This window comes from Chiloscyllium plagiosum, chromosome 25 (assembly GCF_004010195.1).
Source record: "Chiloscyllium plagiosum isolate BGI_BamShark_2017 chromosome 25, ASM401019v2, whole genome shotgun sequence".
NCBI classification, from domain to species: domain Eukaryota; kingdom Metazoa; phylum Chordata; class Chondrichthyes; order Orectolobiformes; family Hemiscylliidae; genus Chiloscyllium; species Chiloscyllium plagiosum.
In genome coordinates, this window is record NC_057734.1 from 52,448,257 (window position 1) to 52,472,904 (window position 24,648).

The 24,648-nt window shown below is 42.9% G+C and overlaps 1 protein-coding gene across 1 annotated transcript in view; it reads left to right on the plus strand.

The window, feature by feature from the left end:
• The window catches only part of LOC122562885 (coiled-coil domain-containing protein 74B-like), a 50,251-nt gene that overhangs the window by 1,305 nt on the left and 24,298 nt on the right, over nt 1–24,648 (plus strand). Inside the window, exon 2 of the mRNA XM_043716208.1 lies at nt 4,225–4,998. Within this exon, the coding sequence (XP_043572143.1) occupies nt 4,665–4,998 (334 nt within the window). The 5' untranslated portion in view covers nt 4,225–4,664. The remainder of the gene's footprint in view (nt 1–4,224; nt 4,999–24,648) is intronic.

Here is a 24,648-nt window from a genome sequence, read left to right on the forward strand (position 1 = left end):
GTATCCAGAAATCTTTGGATCTCCGCCTTGAACTAACTCAGTCATTGAGCTTTCCTGTGTTAGAAAATTCCAAAGATTCAGTATCCTCTGAATGAAGAAATTCAGGACTAAATGCCTTATTCTGAGTCTAAACTCAGTAGTTCTAAACCCACCCATTTCCTCCCAACAAAAGGAAACATCCTTTCTGCAATATTCCTTTAAGATTTTTCTCTAAATTTCAATTAGATCACTTCTCAATCTTCTAACCTATAGAGGTTACAATACCAGTCTCCTTAATATTTCCTCAAACCACAGTTTAACCATCCCAGTCTGGTGATTTTCTGCACTCCTCTTTGCTTAGGCAAGGGCACCAGAAGTGTGCACAACATTCTAGATGCAGTCTCAACTGAAACAAGGCTTCATTGGTCCTGTCCTCAAGTCCTCGTGAAATAAAGTCCAAAAAAGCTCTTGCCTAATTGATTGCTACACCTCCATGTTGGCTTTTAGTTGACTTATGAATGAGGATACCCATGTCCTTTTGGACATCTGCACTTTTCTCATCTCCATTCCTCCTAACAAAGTGGCCAACTATCTATAAACCCACTGCATCCTTTGATAATCCTTCTTACAGCTGTAATTCTGCAAATTTTGGTGTCATCTGCAAACTTATTAAGCAGACCATCTACATTTTCCACCAGATCTGCCGCTTCCAGAAGCGGCAGATACAAATCACTATAAATGCCAGAGGAAACATCACAGAAGTGCTTCACAGAAGGCTCCCAAGCCCTGAGGATGTCACCTAGACAGGGGATGAAACGTCTGCAACACAAATTCCCAGCTCGGCGAACAGAACCACAACAACGAGCACCCGAGCTACAAATATTCTCCCAAACTTTGAATTATCCAAGGATTGTTTAAATTTCCCTAATGTTAACTACATTGGCAGGTAGGGCATTCCACATCCTTACCACTCTCTGAGTAACAAACCTGCCTCTGACATCTGTCTTAAATCTATCACCCCTCAATTTGTTGTTATGCCCCTTCGTACAAGCTGACGTCATCATCCTAGGAAAAAGACTTTCACTGTCTACCCTATCTAATCCTCTGATCATCTTGTATGTCTCTATCAAATCCCCTCTCAGCCTTCTTCTTTCCAATGAGAACAGACCCAAGTCTCTTAGCCTTTCCTCATAAGATCTGCCCTTCATACCAGGAAACATCCTGGTAAATCTCCTCTGCACCTTTTCCAATGCTTCCACATCCTTCCCAGAATATGACGACCAGAACTGTATACAATATTCCAAGTGCGGCTGCACTAGGGTTTTGTATAGTTAGAACATGGTATTGTGGCTCTGGAACTTAATCCCTCTACCAATGAAACCTAACACACCGTATGCCTTCTTAACAGCACTATCAACCTGGGTGGCAACGTTCAGGGATCTATGTACTGATCTCCATTCCGAAAAGCACCGTTGCCTCACTATTCTCTCTCTTCTATGATCAAGCCAGTTTTGTATTCATCTAGCTAGCTCACCCCAGATACCATGAGACTGTACCTTTTGTACCAGCCTGCTCGAGGTACCTTATCAAATGTCTTACTAAAGTCCATATAAACAACATTCACTGCCCTTCCGTCATCAATCATTCGTGCCACCTCCTGCAAAAATTGAATCAAGTTGGTGAGATGTGATCTCTCTAACAAGTCTATTTGCTTCCAAACGTGAATAAATCCTGTCTCAGTATCTTCTCCAACAGATGTCCGACTGCTGGCAACAGGCTTACTGGTCTGTAATTATCTGGGTTATCTCTGTTTCCTTTCTTAAACAAAGGAACGATATTGGCCATTCTGCAATTCTCTGGCACCTCGGCCTAAGGCGAAAGAGGATGTAAAGATACCTGCTCAGGCCACAGCTATTCCCTCCCTCAGTAACCTGGGATAGATCCCACCTGGCTCTCGGGGCTTAGATTAGATTAGATTAGATTACTTACAGTGTGGAAACAGGCCCTTCGGCCCAACAAATCCACACCGCCCCGCCGAAGCGCAACCCACCCACACATTTACCCCTTACCTAACACTACGGGCAATTTAGCATGGCCTGCACATCTTTGGATTGTGGGAGGAAACCGGAGCACCCGGAGGAAACCCACGCAGACACGGGGCTTGTTTACCTTAATACATTTCAAGAGGTCCAATAGTTCCTCCTTCATTATGTTGACCTGCTCAAGAGTATTCACACACCTTTCTCTAACCTCAATATCCCACGTGGCCTTTGGTGAATACCATTGTAAAGTACTCATTAAGGATGTCACAGATTTTCTCTGGCTCCACACATAATCTCCCTCTTTTATCCTTGAGTGAGCCTACTCGTTCCCTAATCACCTTCTTGTTCCTATTATATGTATAAAATGCCTTGGGATCCTTCTTTACCCTGCTGGCCAGTGACATTTCATAGCATCTTTAGCCCTCCTAACTCCCCCTTTGAGCTCCTTCCTACTTCCTCTATATTCTTCACGGACTCTGTTGTTTTTAGTTGCCTAGACTTAGGCAACTAAGTCTTTTTGACTAAGCTGATAATTTCCACAATCATCCAAGGTTCCCGAATCCCTCCATCCTGTTATTCATTGTCACAGGAATGTACCTGTCCTGCGTTCTATTCAACTGATCTTTAAAAGACTGTTGCGCATCAGATGTGGATTTACTCTCAGACAGTCGCTCCCAATCCACATTCTCCAATTCTTACCTAATTTTGTTATAGTTGGCCTTCCCCCAATTTAACACCTTCATCCGAGGTCCACTCTTATCCTTATCCACAAGTATCCGAAAACGTACTGTTCACTATTCCCAAAATGCTCCCCAACTGAAATTTTGATTACTTGGCTAGGCACATTTCTCAGTATCAGATCAGTGTGACCCCCTCCCTTGTTGCACTATCCACATACTGTTTCAAAGAACCCTCCTAAGCACACTAATAAATTGGTCCCCATCCAAATCCCCAGCACTAAGGCAGTCCCAGTCAATGTGGGGGAAGTTAAAGTCAGCCACCATAACAACGCTGTTGTTTTTACCCCTTTCCAGAATCTGACTACATATCTTCTCCCATTGAGGTGGGAGGTCTGTAGTACAATTGCAGCATTGAGATTGCACCATTCCTATTCCTGAGCTGTACGCACAGCTCCTGATGAAGGGCTATGGCTTGAAACGTCAATTTTCCTGCTCCTCGGATGCTGCCTGACCTGCTGTGCTTTTTAGCAACACACTCTCAACTCTGATCTCCAGCATCTGCAGACCTCACTGTTTCCTGTACCCACAATGTCTTGCTGCAAGATCTGTCCAGGGTGTCCTTCTTCAACACAGCTGTAATATGCTCCCAAACCAGTAATACAACTCCCTCATCTTTTTGCTTCTTCCTCTGTCTTGTCTAAGACATTGATATCCCAGAACATTAAGCTGCCACTTCTGTCCCAGTTTCAATCATGACTGAACAACCACAACATTAATGCATTAATCTAAGTTTATCCTCCTTACCTGTTATACTTCTTGCATTGAAGCAAATACAGTCCAAGCCTCCAGTTATGCTGAGACCAACAACCTCTGCCTGACTGCTCTTTCTGTTAGCTACATTTGCCTAAGTATTAAGGTCATCCCCAGTCCCTATTCTTACTGACCTCCTCGTCTGGGTCCCATCCTCCTGCCACACTAGTTTAAACCTTCTCAAGTTGAACTATTAAACCACCCTGCCAGAATATTGGTGTCCCCCCAAAATGCAGCACTTTGTATTTATCTAAATTAAACTTCATCTGATCAAGATCCCATTACAGTCAGAGGTAACGTTTTTCACTGTCCACTTCACCTCCAATTTTGCTGTCATCTGCAAACTTACCACAAAAACCTCCGAATGTTATCCAACATCACCTTGTACAAAACTAGGTTTGTGACCAAGCTGTTTTCCCCCCCTCTCCCCTCAATATTTCCACCTCTTGCCTTTGGTCAGTGCTGTCCTTGAATCGCCTTTTGTTTCCTATAAGGTCCACTCTCCCTTCAATCCTCTTGCTACCTGTAAGGCGCACTTTCCCCTTAACTCTTTTTTTGCTGCTATGTTCTAAGGTAGCTAAGTGTGTTCAGGCTCAAGTTCAACAACTGTGTCTCTGGAATGAATAAATGAATGAGAAACACTAGCCCACTTGCTTGATCATCCCATTGCCTTCCTTTCCCCTCATTGATTCTTTGCCTTTCCTCTCCTGCAGTAATCGGATTGGAGATTTCAGAAATAGAGATGTGGCCCGGCCACTGCCCATGGGGCAGAAACATTGAGAGCAGCGCCAAGAACTTGTATGGCCAACGGGGAACACGGCTGCGAGTGTAGTCGTAGAAGCTCTGAGAGAAGGCAGCAGGACACTGCATTGGATCCACGGCAGCAATTCAGGGAGGACTTAGCACCCTTGCCTCTGAGAACCCAGTGGATTATTTACTGTTTGGGAAGGTTAAGGAAAGCTGAGTTGGCCTCAGAGCAGCGACTTCACCAAAGCCCAGTAATAGTCCAACTCAGAGCTTGCATTTGTTCTCCAGCGCAGATTGAATGATCTGAAAGGGAAGAAAAAACACATCAGAGTTTTTAAAAAAAATTATTTATATATAAATTTCAGACTTGGCTAGGTCTGAGTTACTGCCGTGCAGCGGGGATTTGATGGAAGCCCTCTCCCCGGGGCACATGTCGAGTGCCAGCCTTCCCCCACTCCGTAACCTGCCCCAGTGGTCCCGGGTAGGGACCGTCCAGAAGAGCCGCTATCCCCGCTCCTTCTTCCAGGACAATGTCAAGCACCTGCCCTTGTCACCCAATGCAAAGACACCCAAAAGTGAGGTCCCGCACCAGCTCAGCCCCCTGTACGAGCAGCGGGATGTGGATCCCAACCTGCGGGTAGTCACCTTGGAAAAGAATCTGAAATTCCTGCAGGAACAGCACTCGGAAACACTGGGCAAACTACACCAGGAAATCGAACAGCTCAAACGGGCTAATCAAGGTGTGTGTGTTTTGGGTGTTTAAACAGAGTAACATGGGGATGGACGTGGATGTGAACTGAGATTCAGCCTGGGTCCCAAAGCACTTTACAGCAAAGCTTTATCCATTGTTTTCAGTGATGATAGTTGAGGAATAAATATGGACAGGATGATAACTCCGTTGTGTTTCAGAATTGTGTCGGACAGGATAAGCGAGGCTTCAGCATCTTCAGTTTAATGCCTTGTGAAAGGCAATGGTCAGACAATCCCTCAGTAAAATGTAAAAATGCCAGCCAGGATTATGTGCTTGAGTCTCTGGGCTAACATTCTGGTGGCATGGGTGCAATTCACATAATAACAGCTGGTGGAATTTAAATTAACAAATCTGGAATTGAGAGCTAGGATCAGTAATGGTGCTAAGAAGCAACCACTGTCATAAAAACTTATCTGTTTCACTTTAGGAATTAAATCTGTCATCCTTTGGTCCAGGCTGCATGTGACTCCAGACCCTCTGAAATCATTTTTATTTTTGTATTGGGTGTCACTTCTGCGTTGGCATGTATTGCCCATTCCTAGTTTGCCTTTGAAGGTGGTGCCTTGAAGTGCTGCAGTACACTTACAATGCCTTCAGGGAGGGAGTTCCAGGACTTTGAACCAGTGACAGTGAAAGAGTGGCAATATAGTTCCAAATCAAGTTGGTGAATGGCTTGTAGGTAGTAGTGTAGCTGCTGCCCTTGTTCCTTCTAGATGCTAGTTTGTGCATATCGAAGGAGCTTGGATGAATTTCTGCAGTATTTCTTGTAGATGGTACGTACTGTTACAACTGAACGTCAGTGAAGGGAGGAATAAATATTTATGGATAGGGTGCCAAACAAGCATGCTGCTTTGACCTTGAACTTCTTGCATTCTGTTGGTGCTATGCTCATCTTGGCAAGTGGAGGGTATTCCGCCACACTCCTGGCTTGTGGCTTGTAAATAATGAACAGGCTTTCAAGTCAAGAGGTGAGTTACTTACTGCAGAATTTCTAGTCTCTGACCTACTCTTGTCGCTACAGTATATACATAACTGGTTCAGTTGAGTTTCCCTCAGAATGTTGATAATGAGGATTCAGCAATGGTAATGGCATTGAATGTCAGGGGGCAATGCTTATATTTTCTTCTGTTGTAAATAGTATTGTTTGGTACTTGTCAGCCCAAACCTGATGTGGAGGTGCCGATGTTGAACCAGGGTGGACAAACTCAGAAGTCACATGACACCAGGTTCTAGTCCAACAGGTTTATTTGAAATCACAAACATTGGGAGCACTGCTCCTTTATCAGGTGAAGTTCTGACTTAGCCCAAACCTGAATATTATCATTCATTGGATGTACATCTTGTAGATAAGGCCAGCATTATTTACTCACTCCTAACTGGCCTTGACCTGAGTACTTTGCTCAGCAATTTCAGAGGATTTAAACCGATATTCCCAGAGAGTGAGCTCAGCTCCCCAGATTACCAATGCAGAGACATTACCACAATGCTACCACCTTCTCTACGACTAGCAAACCATTCAGTTCAAGGGCAGTTAGGGATGAGCAACAAAACCTGTATACAGATTACATCTGCTTTCCATGAAGTAATGTCTACATAAAAGACTCAAATAATTTAATCCAGTTACTATGGAGGAATGATTAAATATGGTGTTATGATTTAACTGGGAAGATTGTGTTGATAATCATGTCCCACTGTTCTGTAAGTGGTCCCAAATATATAAATGTATAAAAACCCAAAAAGGCCACCAAAATTACCATTTGTCTGATTGGCTGCTGATCAGGACAAAAGTTCACACCAGGTTTCATCACTAACAGAAAAAAAACTCTATTCATTGTGACACAGGTAACTTTAACAAGAGTGAGAAAAGAATGTCTAATTGATTATTATGTATACCCCTTGCAAGCCCCATACACGCACACATTCAGTCACAATTAAGACAGACAAAATACAAATGGTTTAACACATACACTATGAGTAGAAAATAATATAGAATAAACAAACTTTTGAAGATCAGAAGTCCAGACCACAAAGTGGAAAGTTATCATTTTTTTTGAGTTGAGCAATGATGATGCATCATCTTAGGGTGATGGTCATTTTTCAATTTAGTGGTTGACGAGGTGAACCTCGGTCTTTTTCAGAATTGTTTTTAAACTTCCTTGGTTTGACAGTCTATTTCCCACATTGAAAGAGAGCGCGAGTAAGAGAGAGGGGGAGCACTTTCTCTTTGCAGCCTCTGAATTTTACTCTCCTGATGCCCTGGTGCTTACAGCTCTTAATACTCTGTAGTTTAACCAGACAGAAGACTGTTGACAGGCTGAATGTACTCAACTCAAAAGACTCAGTGCCACTTAATCTCATTCTCTCCCTTGCTACTTCAAAAAGCACAGCTCAAAAATATGTAGTACTTTATTTTCAAATTGCAAATCTCTTCTGGTATTTCAGTTATCCAGCCATCCAACTTCCATTTCAGCTAAAATAAAACAAAGAATTGCAGATGCTGGAGATCTGAAACAAAATCATAAATTGCTGATTTTCATCTTGGCAGCATTTGTGGAAGAAAGCAAAGTTGACATTTCAAGTCGAGTGACTCTTCTTCAGAGCTGATAGCAGCTAGGAAAAACTGATATTTATGCTAAAGCTGGGGTTGAGGAAGGGATGAGGAAAAGAAGAGGTGAGCAGATAGGTAAAGAGAGATAGATATGGAAGGGGTGAATAAATGAGGGGATCATGGATGGCAGGCCAAGACAGAAGAAAAGCTGAATAATTGATAGTGAGAGCTGAGAGTATCAGAGCATGAGTAGCTAATGCTGAAAGCAAACTATGCAATGTGATAATAGGTCTGGGATTTGGTGAAAATAGATTGGCTGTGCTAAACATAACCAGTGTCATAACGTGGCCAGGTGTGCCTGTCAGTAAAAATACATAGAAGGATGGAATCAGGCTGTACAGTTATTGACCTGTTGAGTGTCAGAAGCTGCAGGATCTCCAAATGGAAATGAGATGCTGTTCCTCGAGCTTGCACTGAGCCTTGCTGAAGCACTGAAGCAGGCCTGGAAATGTCGGTGTGGGATCACTTGGTGTGTTGGTGTGGCAGATGACTGGAAGCTCTGGATCATTTTTTCAGACAGAACATAGGTGTTTTGCACATATAGGGGGACCACTTTGAATACAGCAGCGAATATAGTAGACTAGATGGAATGAAATGCAGGTAAATAGCTGCTTCACCTGGAAGTCTAACCCTTGGATGGTGACAAGGAAGGAAGTAAATGGACAGATTAGATTAGATTAGGTTAATAAGTGTGGAAACAGGTCCTTCGGCCCAACAAGTTCACACCTACCCGCCGAAGCACAACTCACCAAACCCATTTCCCTACATTTACCCCTTGCATCTTCTGCAATTACATGGGAAGGTACCATGGGTGTGTGGGAAGGCACTGGGGATGGAGGAGAAGTAGTCCGGAGGGAACAATCCCTGTGGAAAGCTGTCAAAGGAGGCAACTAGGATATGTGTCTGATGTGGCATCCCATTGGAGGTTACGGAAATAGTGTCTTGCAATCCTTTGGATATGCACATTGATGGGATAGTAAGTGAGAACCAGGGGGATTCTATCACTGATGTGGGAAGGCGCATAGCTGAGGACAGATGTGTGGGAAATGGGCTGGATACAACTAAGGGCCCTTTTGACTATGGTAGCTGGGAATCCTAGTTGAGGAAAAAGGTGGATTTTTCTGAGGCCACCATGCATCACCAGAAGAGATACAACAGAGATGAAGAAACTCGGAGAATGGAATGGAATTATTACAGGAAGCAACGTATGAGGATGTATACACTACTCTGGGTAGCTGTGGGAGTTGGTCTGTTTGTAATGGATATCAGTCGCCCGCCAATCCCCAGAATCAGAAAATGATGTCAAGGGAAGATTCAGAGGTGGACAAGATGAAGATGACGACAGGTTGAAATTGGAAGCAAAATTCTCTACTAATCTCAGCCCTGATTATTATTTATTCAGCTACTCTTTTATCCTGGCCTGCTATCCACAGTCACCATGTTCATCTACCCCTTTCAGCTCTCCCTCTCTCTCTCTCTGTCTCTCATTGGGTGCCATCTGCACCCATCCATACACCTCTCCCTCCTTTCTGTCCCTTCCCTAACCTGGAATAGAAGTTGTAAGGAGCTGCTCCCCAGTGGAGGAGCACAATTGCTCAGTGATTAGCATGTTGCCTCGCAATGCCAGGGACGTGGATTTGATTCCAGCCTTGTGTGACTGCCTGTGTGGAGTTTGCACGTTCTACATGTTACTGCTGGGTGCTCCAGGTTCCTCCCACAGTCCAAAGGTGTACATGTTTTTCTAGGTGCTATCAGTCCTGAAGAAGAGTCACTAGACTCAGAACAATAACTCTGCTTTCTTCCCACAGACACTGTTGGCCATGCTAAGTTTCAACAGCAATTTCTGTTTTTGTTCCGTTTCACCTTATAGACCCAATAAAGCAAAAATGTGGTCTCTTACCAATATGTGGGATACTGTGTGACTTGGTGAAGAACTAAGTACTAGTATTCCATGCACAAACTTGAGGTCTACTACGGGCCAAACATGTAAAATGGAACGTTCTGGAACTAGGGACCCAGGGAGCTGCCGGGATGGTACATTTCCCATTGAAATGAATGGGTTCGCTCCTACCTGCAGTTTTGGGTTTCCATGGTAGGTCATGGAACGTATCCCCAGCAGGTACGGGGGACTACTGTACAGGGAAAATGTTGTCAATTGTTAAACTTTAAATCTGAGTTTGAACCCTGGTATGGAGTTAAAAGGGTATTAAGCTATGACCAACCCAGTCTGCAGAGGTTGTGTTTAGGATGGTGTGTTTGTAGAAATTTGCCACAATGATCTGTTTTGGGTCCACTGCTGTTTTTCATTTTTATAAATGACCTGGATGAGAGCGTAGAAAGATGGGTTGGTAAATTTGAAAGATGGAGGTGGGTACTGCAGATGCTGGAGATTACAGTCAAGAATAGAGTTGTGCTGGAAAAGTACAGTAGGTCAGGCAGCATCCAAGGAGCAGAAAAATCGATGTTTCGGGCAAAAGTCCATCATCAGGAATGAGGCTGGGAGCCTCAGGAGGAATAGAGAGATAAATGGAAGGGGTGGGGTGGGGCTGGGGAGAAGGTAGCTGAGAGTGCAGTAGGTGGATGGAGGTGGGGGTAAAGGTGATAGGTCTGAGAGGAGAGTGGAGCAGATAGGTGGAAAGGAAAATTGACAGGTGGGACAGGTCATGAGGACAGTGCTCAGGTGTAAGGTTGGAACTTGGATAAGGTGTGGGGAGGGGAAATGAGGAAACTGGTGAAGTCCACATTGATGCCATGGGTTGGAGGGTCCAGAGGTGGAAGATGAGGTGTTCTTCCTCCAGGTGTCGGGTGGTAAGGGAGTGGCAATGGATGAATGCAGAGTACTGGACTAATGGTAAGATTCTTAGTTAAAAATCACACAACACCAGGTTATAGTCCAACAGGTTTAATTGGAAGCACACTAGTTTTCAGAGCGACGCTCCTTCATCAGGTGATAGTGATAGACTATGATAGATGAAGGAGCGTCGCTCCGAAAGCTAGCGTGCTTCCAATTAAACCTGTTGGACTATAACCTGGTGTTGTGTGATTTTTAACTTCGTACACCCCCGTCCAACACCGGCATCTCCAAATCAAGGTAAGATTCTTGGTATTGTGGATGAACAGCGATAAGATAATCAAAGGGTTAGATAAGGTGGACAGTAAGAGCCTTTTCCCTCGGATGGTGATGACTAGCATGAGGGGACAAAACTTTAAATTGGGATTGATAGATATAGGATAGATGTCAGAGGTAGTGTCTTGACTCAGTAATGCCATGGAATGGCCTGTCTGCAACAATAGTGGACTCGCCAACTTTAAGGGCATTTAAATGGTCATTGGATAGACATATGGATAAAAAGGGAATAGTGTAGGTTAGATGGGCTTCAGATTGTTTTCACAGGTTGGTGCAACATCAAGGGCCAAAGGGCCTGTTCTTCGCTGTAATGTTCTATGTCCTATAAACACACCCCTTGGCAAAAAGGTAAATTCAGACACAGATTCTTACATGCAGTTGACCAAACCAAGAGGAAACAACATCGAGAGATTTCAGAGAAAGTAGCAGCTTGGAATCATTCACTGAAGCTCCAATTCTTCTGGGACCCCAAACAGCTTCTGACTGTTAAAGTTAAAACAAAATGAGAAAGGCTGGTCTGTGAGAACTGGCCACTTCCATTCAAGCTGTTTCCATTGTTCCAACCTTTTAAAAACAAAACCTAAAGGCCTGCTAAGTTATTTACTTCAGCTGTTTCTAGTAGCTAGTTCAGCACTTCCGCCTTGACAACCTCGCTTTAAAAAAAACCCAGGAACAAATAACCTTTTTAAAGTGACAGCATCATCACATGATATCGTTAGTTTGTGTCTGCATCAGCTAATAAAGGAGTTGTTGAAACTGGAAAAGTAGCCATTGAGAACACTGTAGGAGGAGCCTTTGTAGAAAAATATCTTGATGGTATTTACGCTGTCAAGCCCCTTCAGAATATTATATGTTTCAATCAGATTATGTTATTCTTTTAAATTCCAGAGGAACTTACTCCTAATGTCAAACAAACCCACATGCTTGGAACGAGTCCCAGAGATAGCCAAATCTTTACTGTTTATCTCCGAATCAAGTATATTTATCTTAAGGTATAGAGATGAAAGCTATGCACAGTACCCCAGCTGTGCTTGCATCAAATCCCTACAAAACTGTAGCAAGATATGCTTGTTCTTGTGCTCCAGTTATCTTACAACAAGCTGTTGCTTGGCTTCCTAATTTCTTGCTATAATTTCACACTTCTTGCTTTATTCATTCAGAGAGCATGGTTTTCGTTGGCTGGGCTAGCATTTATTGCCCAGCCCTAGTTGCTCTTGAGAAGGAACACTGCATCCATTTGATGTGTTCCGGAGGGAATTCCAGGGTTTTGACTCAGTGTTATTGAAGGAATGGGAATATATTTCCAAGTCAGGATGGTAAATGGCTTGGAGGTGTTCCCAATATTGTCTGCCTTTAACGTTTTACATGGTAGTGGTCATAGGTTTGGAAGGTGTTTTCTAATGAGTCTTTGTGAATTTCTGCTGTGAATCTTGTTGCTGGTAAACACTATTACACTGAGTGTTGGTAGAGTGAGTGAATGCATGAGGATATGGTGCTGTCAAATGGCTGGTTTGACCTGGATGGTGTCAAGCTAACTTTGTGTTTCTTGCTGAGTACAACCAAATCTCTCTGAAATCAACATTTGCAAGTTTCTGGCCTTCTTCAGAAGTATTGATTTTCTAATCTACTACCAAAAATAAGTAGCTAAAAAATCTTAAACTGTATAAATCTCATTGCAGCATTTTTGTGTCCTCCTCACAATTTACATCCCCATCATCAGTAAACTTGGTTATATTAAGCTTGGTCCCATTAATGTGGATTGTGATATCTGAGGCACTGATTTTTGTGCACTCTCAAAGTTATCAACTATCTTTGGAAATTCAGGTATCTGAAGTGCATCTAACCTTAGGATCTTCTTTATCTACCTTACTGGTTACATCCTAAAAATGACTCTAAGAAGTTTATCAGTTGTTCCTTCTGCATGACCATAGTGACTTTGATTGTACTGTGATCTTATAATTGGATTGGTAACAGTTCCTTAATAGCTCTGTTAAATCATCGATTAACGATTAAGTGTCCCATTTGAAAGGGCGCTACTAACCTCCTCAAACCAAAACATTAAAGGAAACTCAATTTAAGTGAAGATGTATTTCCTGGAGTTGATAACACACTCCAGTCCTCCTGCCATCATACCACTCCTGTCATTAATAAGCAAGGCGGGATGATCTATACTGAAGTAAATCATTGTGTGTAGTGATTGTAACAAGGTCAACCAAGTGGACCTTATAGAAAATCAGTTCCCTGACTGGGACTGTTAATTTAGTCCAATCAGGGAGTCCTAGCTGACAGCTATAAACAGGACTGTCACAGGTTCTGTTTATTCTGAGAGTTGGATCTGAGGAAGCTGGAACAGTGTCAAGGATTTTCCAATTATAAATAAAGGGTGACTTGGTCGCGGGATACTGGCATCTGTGGAGTTATTTAATTGTGCATGCTGATTTTTTCTTTTAATGCTTGTTTCTGGGATATGGACATTGATGGTTTATTGATATTTATTCCCCATCCCTAATAGGCCTTGAGAAGTGGTGGTGAGCTGCATTCTTGAACTACCAGAGTTCATGTGGTGTATGGACATCCACCATAATGTGAGAGATAGAGTTCCAGAACTTTTTCCAGTGACAGTGAGGGAACAGCAATATATTTCCAAGTCAGGTTGGTATGGGGCTTGGAGACAAACATGTGGATGATGGTGTTGTCATGTATGTGCTGTTCTTGTCCTTCTAACTGAGAGAGATAGGATAGGTGCTGTTGAAAAAAAAACTTTAATGAGTTGCTGCAGTGCATCTTGAAATACCATTCATGGCATCAACTAAACACTGGTGATGGATGGGGTGCGGATTAAGTCTTAGCGAGGGTCGAGCTTTTTGAGTGTTCTTGGAGCTGAATCCATCCAGGCAAGTGGCATATAACAAGTGGGAGGCTTTCAAGGGTGTGATGACAAGAGTTCAGAGGCATTATGTTCCTGTTAGAGTGAAGGGTAAGGTTGGTAAGATTCAGGAACAATGGATGAATAAAGATAGTCAAGAATAAAAGGGAATCTCATTTTTATTATCGACAATTTGGTTCAGTTAAATGTCTTAATCAATATAAACAATGTAGAGGAATTCTTAAGAAAAACATCAGGAAGGAAAAGATGGGATATGAGATAGCATTGACAGATCAGGTTAAGGATAATAATGTACAAATACATTAAGAACAGCAGGGTAACTAGAGAGAGGGTAGGCCCCTTAAAGATCAGGAGGTCCACTTTGCGTTTAAACCCAGATGGGAAAGATATTAAGTGAGTATGTCACGTCACTTTGTTAGTGTGAAGAAAGAAATGAAGGCTAGATAACGCAGAGGAATAAAGTTGATGTTTAAAAAACAAGTCCATATTACAAAAGAGGAATTTTGGGAAATTTTAGACAATATAAAGATGGATAAATCTCTGGGATCTGATCGAATGTATCCTGGAATGTTTTGGGAAGTAAGGGAGGAAATTATGAGATCCTCGCAGAGATATTTGCATTATCTATAACTATGGGTGAGGTGTTTGATGATTGTTAGGAGAAACCAGGAAACCATCGACGTGTGAGTCTGACTTCGGTTATGGGTAAATTATTGTAGGTGATTTTGAAAATAGGATTTATGGACATTTAGAGAGGCATAAATTGATTAGGGACAGTCAGCATTGTTTTGAGGGAGGTAAATCGTATCTCACAAACTTGACCGTCTTTTTTAAGGACGTTACCAAAAAGATCGATAAGGGCAGAGCAGTAGACATTATTTACTTGGACTTTAGTAAAGCCTTTGACAAGGTTCTGCATGGTAGACTAATTAGTAAAGTTGGTTAACATTGAATTCAGGATGAGCATGCCAATTGGATAAATAATTGGCTTAATGGCAGGAGACAGAAAATGATGGTGGAGGATTGCTGTTCGGAGTTGAGGCATGTTGCCAGTGATGTTCCACGGGGGTCGGTTGTGGGTCTTGTTTTGTTTATCGTTTATATTAATGATTTGGATCAGAATACAGAAAGCATGTATCGTAAGTTTGCAGACGACGCCAAAATTGGTGGTGTAGTAGACAGTGAAGAAGGTGTTCTAAGATTACAAAGGGATCTTGATGAAATGGGTCAATTGGCTGAAAAATGGCACATGGTGTTTCATTTTGTAGAACAAACAAGAGTAGGGCTTATACAATTAATGTAGGGTCTTGGGTAGTGTTGTAGAACAGAAGGACCTAGGAGTTCAGGTGCATAATTCTTTCAGGTTTGCATCACATATAGACCGGGTGATTAAAAAGGCGTTTGGCACAGTGGCCTTCATTGCTCAGTCCTTTGAGTATAGGAATTGGGAAGTCATGTTGAGGTTGTATAGGACATTGGAGGGGCTTCTTCTGGACTACTGTATCTGGTTCTGGTTGGCCAGTTATAAGAAGGATATTATTAAGCTGGAGAGGGTTCAGAAAAGATTTACCAGGATGTTGTTGGGTGTGGAAGGTTTGAGTTATAAAGAACGGCTGGATAGGCTGGGACTTTTTTCACTGGAGTGTAGCTGGTTGAGAGGCAACCTTGTAGAAGTTTATAAAATAATGAGAGTTAATGGTAATTGTCTGTTCCCTAGGTTGGGGGATTTCAAGACTAGGTGAGGTAAGGTAAGAGGAGAGAGATTTTAAAAAATCTTGAGGGGCAAATGTTTACACAGAGGGTGGTTCGTGTGTGGAATGAATTTCCAGATGAAATGGTGGATGCAGGAACAATTACAATGTTTATAAGCTATTTTGATAAGTACATGAATAGGAGGGGTTGGAGGGATATGGGCCAGGAACAGGCATGTGGGGCTAGTTTAGTTTGGGATTATGGTGGACATGGACTAGTTGTATTGAAGGATTTGTTTCCGTGCTATGTGACTTTATGACTAGCACTAGACTTTATGGCAATGTGGAAAACTGTCCAGGCATATTCTGTGTCCAAAAATCAAGTCTAGACCAACCTGGCCAATAGTAAAATGATAGATGGTGTTACGAAATTGAAAGAGTGTATGGTCGCTTTAAGAGAGAGGTGCCTTTTCTGAGCTGAGAGATTGTGACAGTACATGTGTCTGTGACTAGCTGACAGGTACAGAGAGTGCTGAGAATTGATAATATGTAACAATCAGCTTGGGGTTGATGTTAAGGCAACCAGATTTGAATTTAACCAATTAATTTAAATTAGTTTCCCTACAGTGTGGAAACAGGCCCCTCGGCCCAACAAGTCCACACAGACCCTCCGAAAAGCAACCCACCCAGACCCATTCCCCTACATTTACCCCTGATTAATCCACCTAACACTATGGGCAATTTAGAATGGCCAATTCACCTAACCTGCACATCTTTGGATTATGGGAGAAAACCGGAGCACCCGAAAGAAACCCACGCAGACACGGGGAGAATGTGCAAACTCAACACAGAAAGTTGCCTGAGGCGGGAATTGAACCCTGGTCCCTGGCACTGTGGGGCTGCAATGCTAACCACTGAGCCACCATGCCACCCATACTTCCTGAAGAAGAGCTTATGCCCGAAACATTGATTCTCCTGCTCCTTGGATGCTGCCTGACCTGCTGAGCTTTTCCAGCGACACATTTTTCAGCTCATGCCACCCATACGCCCAGGATACCAAAAATCAATTGAATTGGATTTGATTGTATTGACAACATTGGACCAGTAAGAGGGTATGAGTCTTGGGAGTTTAAAAAGGAAGGGTATTTTGAAAATTAGTCAGAGCCAACTGCCATCGAAAGAAATAAACAAGGTTCTCAAAGAAATCTCTCAGAAGGCATAATCTTTTCAAGGCACCAAGGAATTTTATACAAAGACACTCGCAGTAAAAAAAATCATTTAAGATGACCCATGGAGAAGACAGGAGAATCAGAAGAACGCAAGGAAACAGCAGATTGAGACAGCCCAGGAAGGAAGTAGCAGATTCAGAAGACTGGAAAGAAGACAGCACCAGAGACTCAATGGACTTTGAAAGATAAAGTTAATTTAATGTTTAATAATTGTGTTATAGAGTTGATGTCAGATTGTGATTAGTCAAGACAAATGGGGCTTGGGTTTATTAATAGTTTTTGTTTAGTGTTCACTGTTAGAGTTAGAAAAATATTTTTTTTCTTTAAACATTGGAAATCTGGAGTTTTCTTTCACTGACTCACACTTTTCTGGGGTTCGACCACCGAGTCGTAACAATGGTGTCATCAATAGTTCAATTTAAGTTTTGCCAGCGACTACATAGCTCCTGACATCAGAATCATACAGTTCAAACTCGGTCCTCAAGTTTGCATCGACAAAACTTTAATATTACTGACCCTAGTTCCACTTTTCCGCAATAGACAGTTGCCTTGTTATGACACTTCAAATGCACATCCAAGTATGTTTTAACAGTTGTGAGGTTTCCCACCTCAATCTAAACGGGATATATTCCCGGGACCAGATCAAGGGTACCCTGGAACTTTGCGGGAAGCTAGGGAAATGATTGCTGAGTGTGACAATCCTGCCCCTTTTTAACAAAGTTATTTTGTCTTTTTTTTTCAAGAGGGGTGGTGAAGGCAGAGGTGTAGATATGTCTGGAAGTGGCTACTTTAAACAATGACAAGGGAATGGCCAGCTCTCCCAGTTCAGGGTTTTTTTCCTAGTTTGGTTTGTTTCAGCAGGCAGTCAGCATCTGTTGGTACCAGACAAGCTGCTACTGTGAAAAAAGGTTCCATGCTTCAACAGATGTTTCTTGCCTGACTCTTCTCTCCGCAATCCTTCCTGTCTGTAAGAACCTGAGTTTTAATTTGCCAGAGGGTGTGTTTTTGGAATGTTGCAGGTATTGGAACAGCTCCTTCGTTAAGTTGCAGTTTCAAGTTAGTTGGGTTTCCAAATAGTTATTCTAAATTCTGTTTTTTTTAAATTCGTGTTTCAACTGTATTGTGTAAATAAATTTTATTTTGCTTAAAGTGGTTTGACCAGCTGCATCACTCCTGGAATATCCATTTTACATCTGCCTTTAGGGGTAAGTAGGAGGTAATTTAGGGGTAAAAATAATGACTGCAGATGCTGGAAACCAGATTCTGGATCAGTGATGCTGGAAGAGCACAGCAATTCAGGCAGCATCCGACGAGCAGCAAAATCGATGTTTCGGGCAAAAGCCCTTCATCAGGAATAAAGGCAGAGAGCCTGAAGCGTGGAGGGATAAGCTGGAGGAGGGTGGGGGTGGGGAGAAGGTAGCATAGAGTACCTGGGAGTTGCAGTGGGAGAGGGGCTCCCTGAGATTCTTGTAGAGAGAGGAGGAAAACTTCTTCAAGGCAGGCATCCTTGCAAGAGGATTCGCAGTAGGGTTAAAATCAACGAGGTAAAAACAATGACTGCAGATGCTGGAAACCAGATTCTGGATCAGTGTTACCCATTCCTGCATTTGAGGAACCATTTATTGATTGTATAGGACTCCTACCTCAAACAAAAGGTGTGAATCAGTATTTGTTGACAGTAATGAATGTGTCTACTAGATTTCCTGAGGCCATTCCATTACGCAATATCACAGTTAACAGGATTGTAGAAGAGTTACTCACATTTTTCACTAGATACAGACTACCTACAATTAGAATCGACGTTTCGGGCATAAGCCCTTCATTCGCAGTAGGTTAAGATCAACTAGGAGAAAGTGAGGACTGCAGATGCTGGAGATCAGAGTTGAAAAATGTGGTGCTGGAAAAACACAGCAGGCTTATCCTTATCCAGGCTTATCCTGCTCCTCGGTTGCTGCCTGTGGTGTTTTTCCAGCACCACATTTTTCAACTCTGGTCTCCAGCATCTGCAGTCCACACTTTCTCCTACCTACAATTAGATCAAGGGTCAAACTTTACATCGAAATTATTCAAGGAAGTTATGGACAGTTTAGGAATTCAACTCAAAACCACTGCATATCATCCAGAATCGCAGGTGGCATCAGACGTTAAAGACCATGTTGAGGGCTTATAGTCAAGACTATCCAGATGATTGGGATAAAGGAATTTTGTTTGTGTTATTGCTATCAGAGATTGACAAAATTCAGTCCATTTGAATTAGTTTTTGGGCATGAAGTCAGAGGACCACTAAATTTAATTAAGGAGAAGTTGGTGAGTCAGAATTTAGGGACACATATTAGCCCTTGTGTCAAATTGTAGGGAACGGTTAAATAGAACCAGGGAGCTAGCCAGACAGCATTTAAAAATAACACAGCATATGATGAAACAGGAAGCAGACAAGAAATTAAAAACTCTTCAATTTGCTAATGGAGATAAAATAATAGGTGAACCTTTAAAAGCAAAGTTTAGAGTTATTGCTATCGCATGGGATAGGGAGAATAATCCAGGGGTTGCAGGGAAGGTAAGTTAACCCTATAAAAACTTACCTCATGGGATCAGCAGCCTTCATTTTTGCAACACTAGCAGTGGTGAGAGCAAGGACCAGGGGGCTCCTGGAAAGATAAATTGCATGCTCCTCCTGTAGAATGTGGGAGGTAAGGGTCACCACTAGTGTCCCTGCTGACTTCATCTGCGGGAAGTGCACCAACTGCAGCTCCTCAGAAATCGCATTAGGGAATGAGAACTGGAGCTGGAACTGGATGAACTTTGGATCATTCAGTAGGCTGAGAGGGTAACTGAGAGGAGTTACAGGGAGGTAGTCACACCTCAGATACAGGATAAAGGTCGATGAGTTATAGTCAGGGTTACAGAAAGGGAACAGTGCAGAGATCCCCTGTGACCGTTCCCCTCAATAACAAGTATACTGTTTTGGATACTGTTTGGGGGGGACGAGTTACCAGGGGTAAGCAGTGGGGCACAGATGTCTGGCACAGAGTCTGGCCCTGTTGCTCAAAAGGGAAGAGGGGAGAGGAGTAGAGCATTAGTCATTGGGGACTCCATAGTTCGGGGGACAGATACTGGTCAAAGGCCTCCAGTCTGAAAAACAACCCTCCACCACCACCCTTCTATCTTTTGAGCCAGTCCTGTATCCAAATGGCTAGTATTCTGTGAGATCTAACCATGCTAACCAGTCTCCCATGGGGAACCTTGTCGAACACGTTACTGAAGTCCATATAGATCACATCTACTGCTCTGTCCTCATCAGTCCTCTTTATTACTTCTTCAAAAAACTCAATCGTTTGTGAGACATGATTTCCCACACACCATGTTGACTATCCCTAATCAGTCCTTGCCTTTCCAAATACATGTACATCCTGTCCCTCAGGATTCCCTCCAACAACTTCGTGGGCGGCACGGTGGCACAGTGGTTAGCACTGCTGCCTCACAGCGCCAGAGACCCGGGTTCAATTCCCGCCTCAGGCGACTGACTGTGTGTGGAGTTTGTACGTTCTCCCCGTGTCTGCGTGGGTTTCCTCCGGGTGCTCCGGTTTCCTCCCACAGTCCAAAGATGTGCAGGTCAGGTGAATTGGCCATGCTAAATTGCCCGTAGTGTTAGGTAAGGGGTAAATGTAGGGGTATGGGTGGGTTGTGCTTCGGCGGGGCGGTGTGGACTTGTTGGGCCGAAGGGCCTGTTTCCACACTGTAATGTAATCTAATCTTATCTAAAAACTTGCCTACCACCGATGTCAAGCTCACTGGCCTATAGTTCCCTGGCTTATCCTTACCACCCTTCTTAAACAGTGGCACCACATTAGCCAACCTCCAGTCTTCCGGCACCTCACCTGTGACTATCGATGATACAAATATCTCAGTAAGAGGCCCAGCAATCACTTCTCTAGCTTCCCACAGAGTTCTGAGGTACATCTGATCAGGTCCTGGGGATTTATCCACCTTTATGCGTTTCAAGACATCCAGCACTTCCTCTTCTGTGATGTGGACATTTTGCAAGATGTCACCATCTATTTCCCTACAGTCTATATCTTCCATATTGTTTTCCACAGTAAATACTGATGCAAAATACTTGTTTCGTATCTCCCCCATTTTCTGCGGCTCCACACAAAGGCCACCTTGCTGATGTTTGTGGGGCCCTATTCTCTCCCTAGTTACCCTTTTGTCCTTAATGTATTTGTAAAAACCCTTTGGATTCTCCTTAGTTCTATTTGCCAAAGCTATCTCATGTCCCCTTTTTGTCCTCCTTATTTCCCTCTTAAGTATACTCATATTGCCTTTATACTCTTCTAAGGATTCACTCGATCTATCCTGTCTATAGCTTACATATGCTTCCTTCTTTTTCTTAACCAAGGCCTCAATTTCTTTAGTCATCCAGCATTCCCTAAACCTACCAGCCTTTCCTTTCACCCTAACATTCTCTGGATTCTCGTTATCTCACTACTGAAGGCTTCCCATTTTCCAGCCAACCCTTTACCTGCAAACATCTGCCCCAATCAGATTTTGAAAGTTCTTGCCTAATACCATCAAAATTGGTTTTCTCCAATTTAGCGCTTCAGCTTTTAGATCCATCACTATTTTAAATCTAATATAATTATCGTCGCTGGCCCCAAAGTACTCCCCCACTGACACCTCAGTCACCTGCCCTGCCTTATTTCCCAAGAATAGTTCAAGTTTTGTACCTTCTCTAATAGGTACATCCACATACTGAATCAGAAAATGTTCTTGTACACACTTAACAAATTCCTCTCCATCTAAGCCCTTAACACTATGGCAGTCCCAGTCTATGTTTGGAAAGTTAAAATCCCCTACCATAACCACCCTATTATTCTTACAGATAGCTGAGATGTCCTTCCAAGTTTGTTTTTCAATTTCCCTCTGACTGTTAAGGGGTCTATAATACAATCCCAATAAGGTGATCATCCCTTTCTTCTTTCTCAGTTCCACCCAAATAACTTCCCTGGATGTATTTCCAGGAATACCCTCCCTCCGCACAGCTGTAATTTTATCCCTTATCAAAAATGCCACTCCCCCTCCTCTCTTGCCTCCCCTTCTATCCTACCTGTAGCATTTGTATCCTGGAACATTAAACTACCAATCCTGCCCATCCCTGAGCCATGTTTCCGTAATTGCTATGATTTCCAAGTCCCATGTTCTTAACCATGCCCTGAGTTCATCTGCCTTCCTCGTTAGGCCCCTTGCATTGAAATAAATGCAGTTTAATTTATTAGTCCTACCTTGTCCCTGCCTGCCCTGACTGTTTGACTTGCTTCTGTTCTCAACTGTACAAGTCTCCGATTGATCTCTTTCCTCACTGGGTCCCTTCCCCCCCCCCCCTCCACCTTACTAGTTTAAATCCTCCCAAGCAGCTCTAGCAAATTTCCTGTCAAGGACAGTATTACTATGGCAGAAAGGATGTTTGATCAGGACTCCTCTACTGAGGTATTATGGGCTGAGGTTAGAAACGGTAAAGGAGAAGTCACCGTGTTGGGAGTTTTCCATAGGCCTCCAAAAAGTTCCAGAGATATAAAGGAAAGGATTGCAAAAATGATTCTGGATAGGAGGAGCGAGAGTGACAGGGTAGTTGTTATGGGGCTTTCAAATGTTGACTGGAAATGCTATAGTTCGAGTACCTTAAATAGGTCAGTTTTGTCCAATGTGTGCAGGAGGGTTTCCTGACAAAGTATGAGGATAGGCCAACAAAAGGTGAGACCATGTTGGATTTGTTACTGGGTAATAAACTGGGCCAGGTGTTAGATTTGGAGGTCGGTGAACACTTTGGTGATAGTGACCACAATTCGGTTACATTTACTTTAGCGATGGAAAGGGATAGGTATGTACCACAGGGCAAGAGTTATAGTTGGGGGGGGAAGCAATTATGATGCGATTAGGCAAGATTGAGGATGCATAGGATGGGGAAGGAAACTGCAGTGGATGGGCACAACTGAAATGTAGAGCTTGTTCAAGGAACAGCTACTCCCTGTGTTTGATAAACATGTACCTGTCAGGCAGGGAGGAAGTGTTTGAGTGAGGGAACCATAGTTTACTAAAGAACTTGAACCCCTTGTCAAGAGGAAGGAGGAGGCTTATGTAAGGATGAATGTGAAGACTCAGGGCACTTGAGAATTATAATTTAGCCAGGAAAGACCGAAAGAGAGAGCTAAAAAGAGCCAGGAGGGCACATAAGAAGTCCTTGGCAGATAGGATCAAGGAAAACCCTAAAGCTTTCTATTGGTATGTCAGAATTAAAAGAATCATTACAGTAAGATTAGTTACAGTCAAGGACAGTAGTGGGAAGTTGTGCATGGAGTCCGAAGAGATAGGAGGGGCACTAAATGAATGCTTTTCGTCTATATTCATACTGGAAAAAGACAAAGTTGTTGAGAAGAATACTGAAATACATGCTACTAGACTAGATGGGATTGAGGTTCATAAGGAGGAGGTGTTAGCAATTTTGGAGAGTGTGAAAATAGATAAGTCCCCTGGGTCGGATGGGATTTATCCTCAGATTCTTTGGGAAGCTAGGGAGGAGATTGCAGAGCTTTTGGTCTTGATCTTTATTCATCATTATCTATAGGAATAGTGCCAGATGACTGGAAGATAGCAAATGTTGTCCACTTTGATCAAGAAGGCAAGTAGAGACAACCCTGGCAATCATAGACTAGTGAGCCTTACTTTTGCTGGGTAAAATGTTGGCAAAGATTATAAGAGATAGGATTTATAATCGTCTGGAAAGGAGAAAGTTGATTAGGGATAGTCAACATGGTTTTGTGAAGGGTAGGTTGTGCCTCACAAACCGTACTGAGTTTTTTCAGAAGGTGACCAAACAGGTGGATGAGGGTAAATGTAGTTGATGTAGTGTATGTGAATTTCAGTAAGGTGTTTGATAAGGTTCCTCACGGTAGGCTATTGCAGAAAATACAGGAGCAAGGGATTGAGGGTGATTTAGCGGTTTGGATCAGAAATTGGCGAGCTGAAAGTAGTGGTTGATGGGAAATATTCATCCTGGAGTTCACTTACTAGTGGGGTACCACAAGGATCTGTTTTGGGTCCACTGCTGTTTGTCATTTTTATAAATGACCTAGATGAGGGCATAGAAGTATGGGTTAGTAAATTTGCGGATGACACTAAAGTTGGAGGAGTTGTGGATAGTTATAGAGTCATAGAGATGTACAGCACAGAAACAGACCCTTCGGTCCAAACCGTCCATGCCGACCAGATATCCCAACCCAATCTAGTCCCATCTGCACCCAGTCTATATCCATCCAAACCCTTCATAGTCAAAAACCTATCCAAATGCCTTTTAAATGTTACAATTGTACAAGCATCCACCACATCCCCTGGCAGCTCATTCTATACATGTACCACCCTCACGTGAAAACATTGCCCCTTAGATCTCTTTTATATCTTTCCCCTCTCACCCTAAACCTTCTAGTTCTGGACTCCCCAACCCCAGGGAAAAGACTTTGTCTATCTATCCTATCCATGCCCCTCATAATTTTGTAAACCTTTAAAAGGCCACCCCTCAGCCTCTGACGCTCCAGGGAAAACACCCCCAGCCTATTCAACCTCTCCCTATAGCTTAAATCCTCCAACTCTGGCAATATCCTTGTGAATCTTTTCTGAACCCTTTCAAGTTTCACAACATCTTTCCGATAGGAAGGAGACCAGAATTGCACACAGTATTCCAACAGTGGCCTAACCAATGTCCTGTATGTTTTTTTTGTTTGGCTTTTCCATCAGTTCTCACCCTGCTCCTGTTGGGAGTTGACAGTGTACGCTGTACACGGTACCAGCCTACATGATGTGTGTTCCGTTGCTTGAGATGAAAACGGTGCCAAACACTGTCTTTTGTAGGCAGAGCATTGTTGGTGCCAAAAATAAACTTGATAATTAATGACTGTTTTTATACAGTAAAGGTGGTGAGTTCTGCACAACAGAGTCAGTAATGAATTATAACATTCTATTTCAAATGTGACCTTTCCCCAATTATAGAACCCCTATGGTGTGGAAACAGGCCCTTCAGCTCAACAAGTCCACACTGACCCTCCA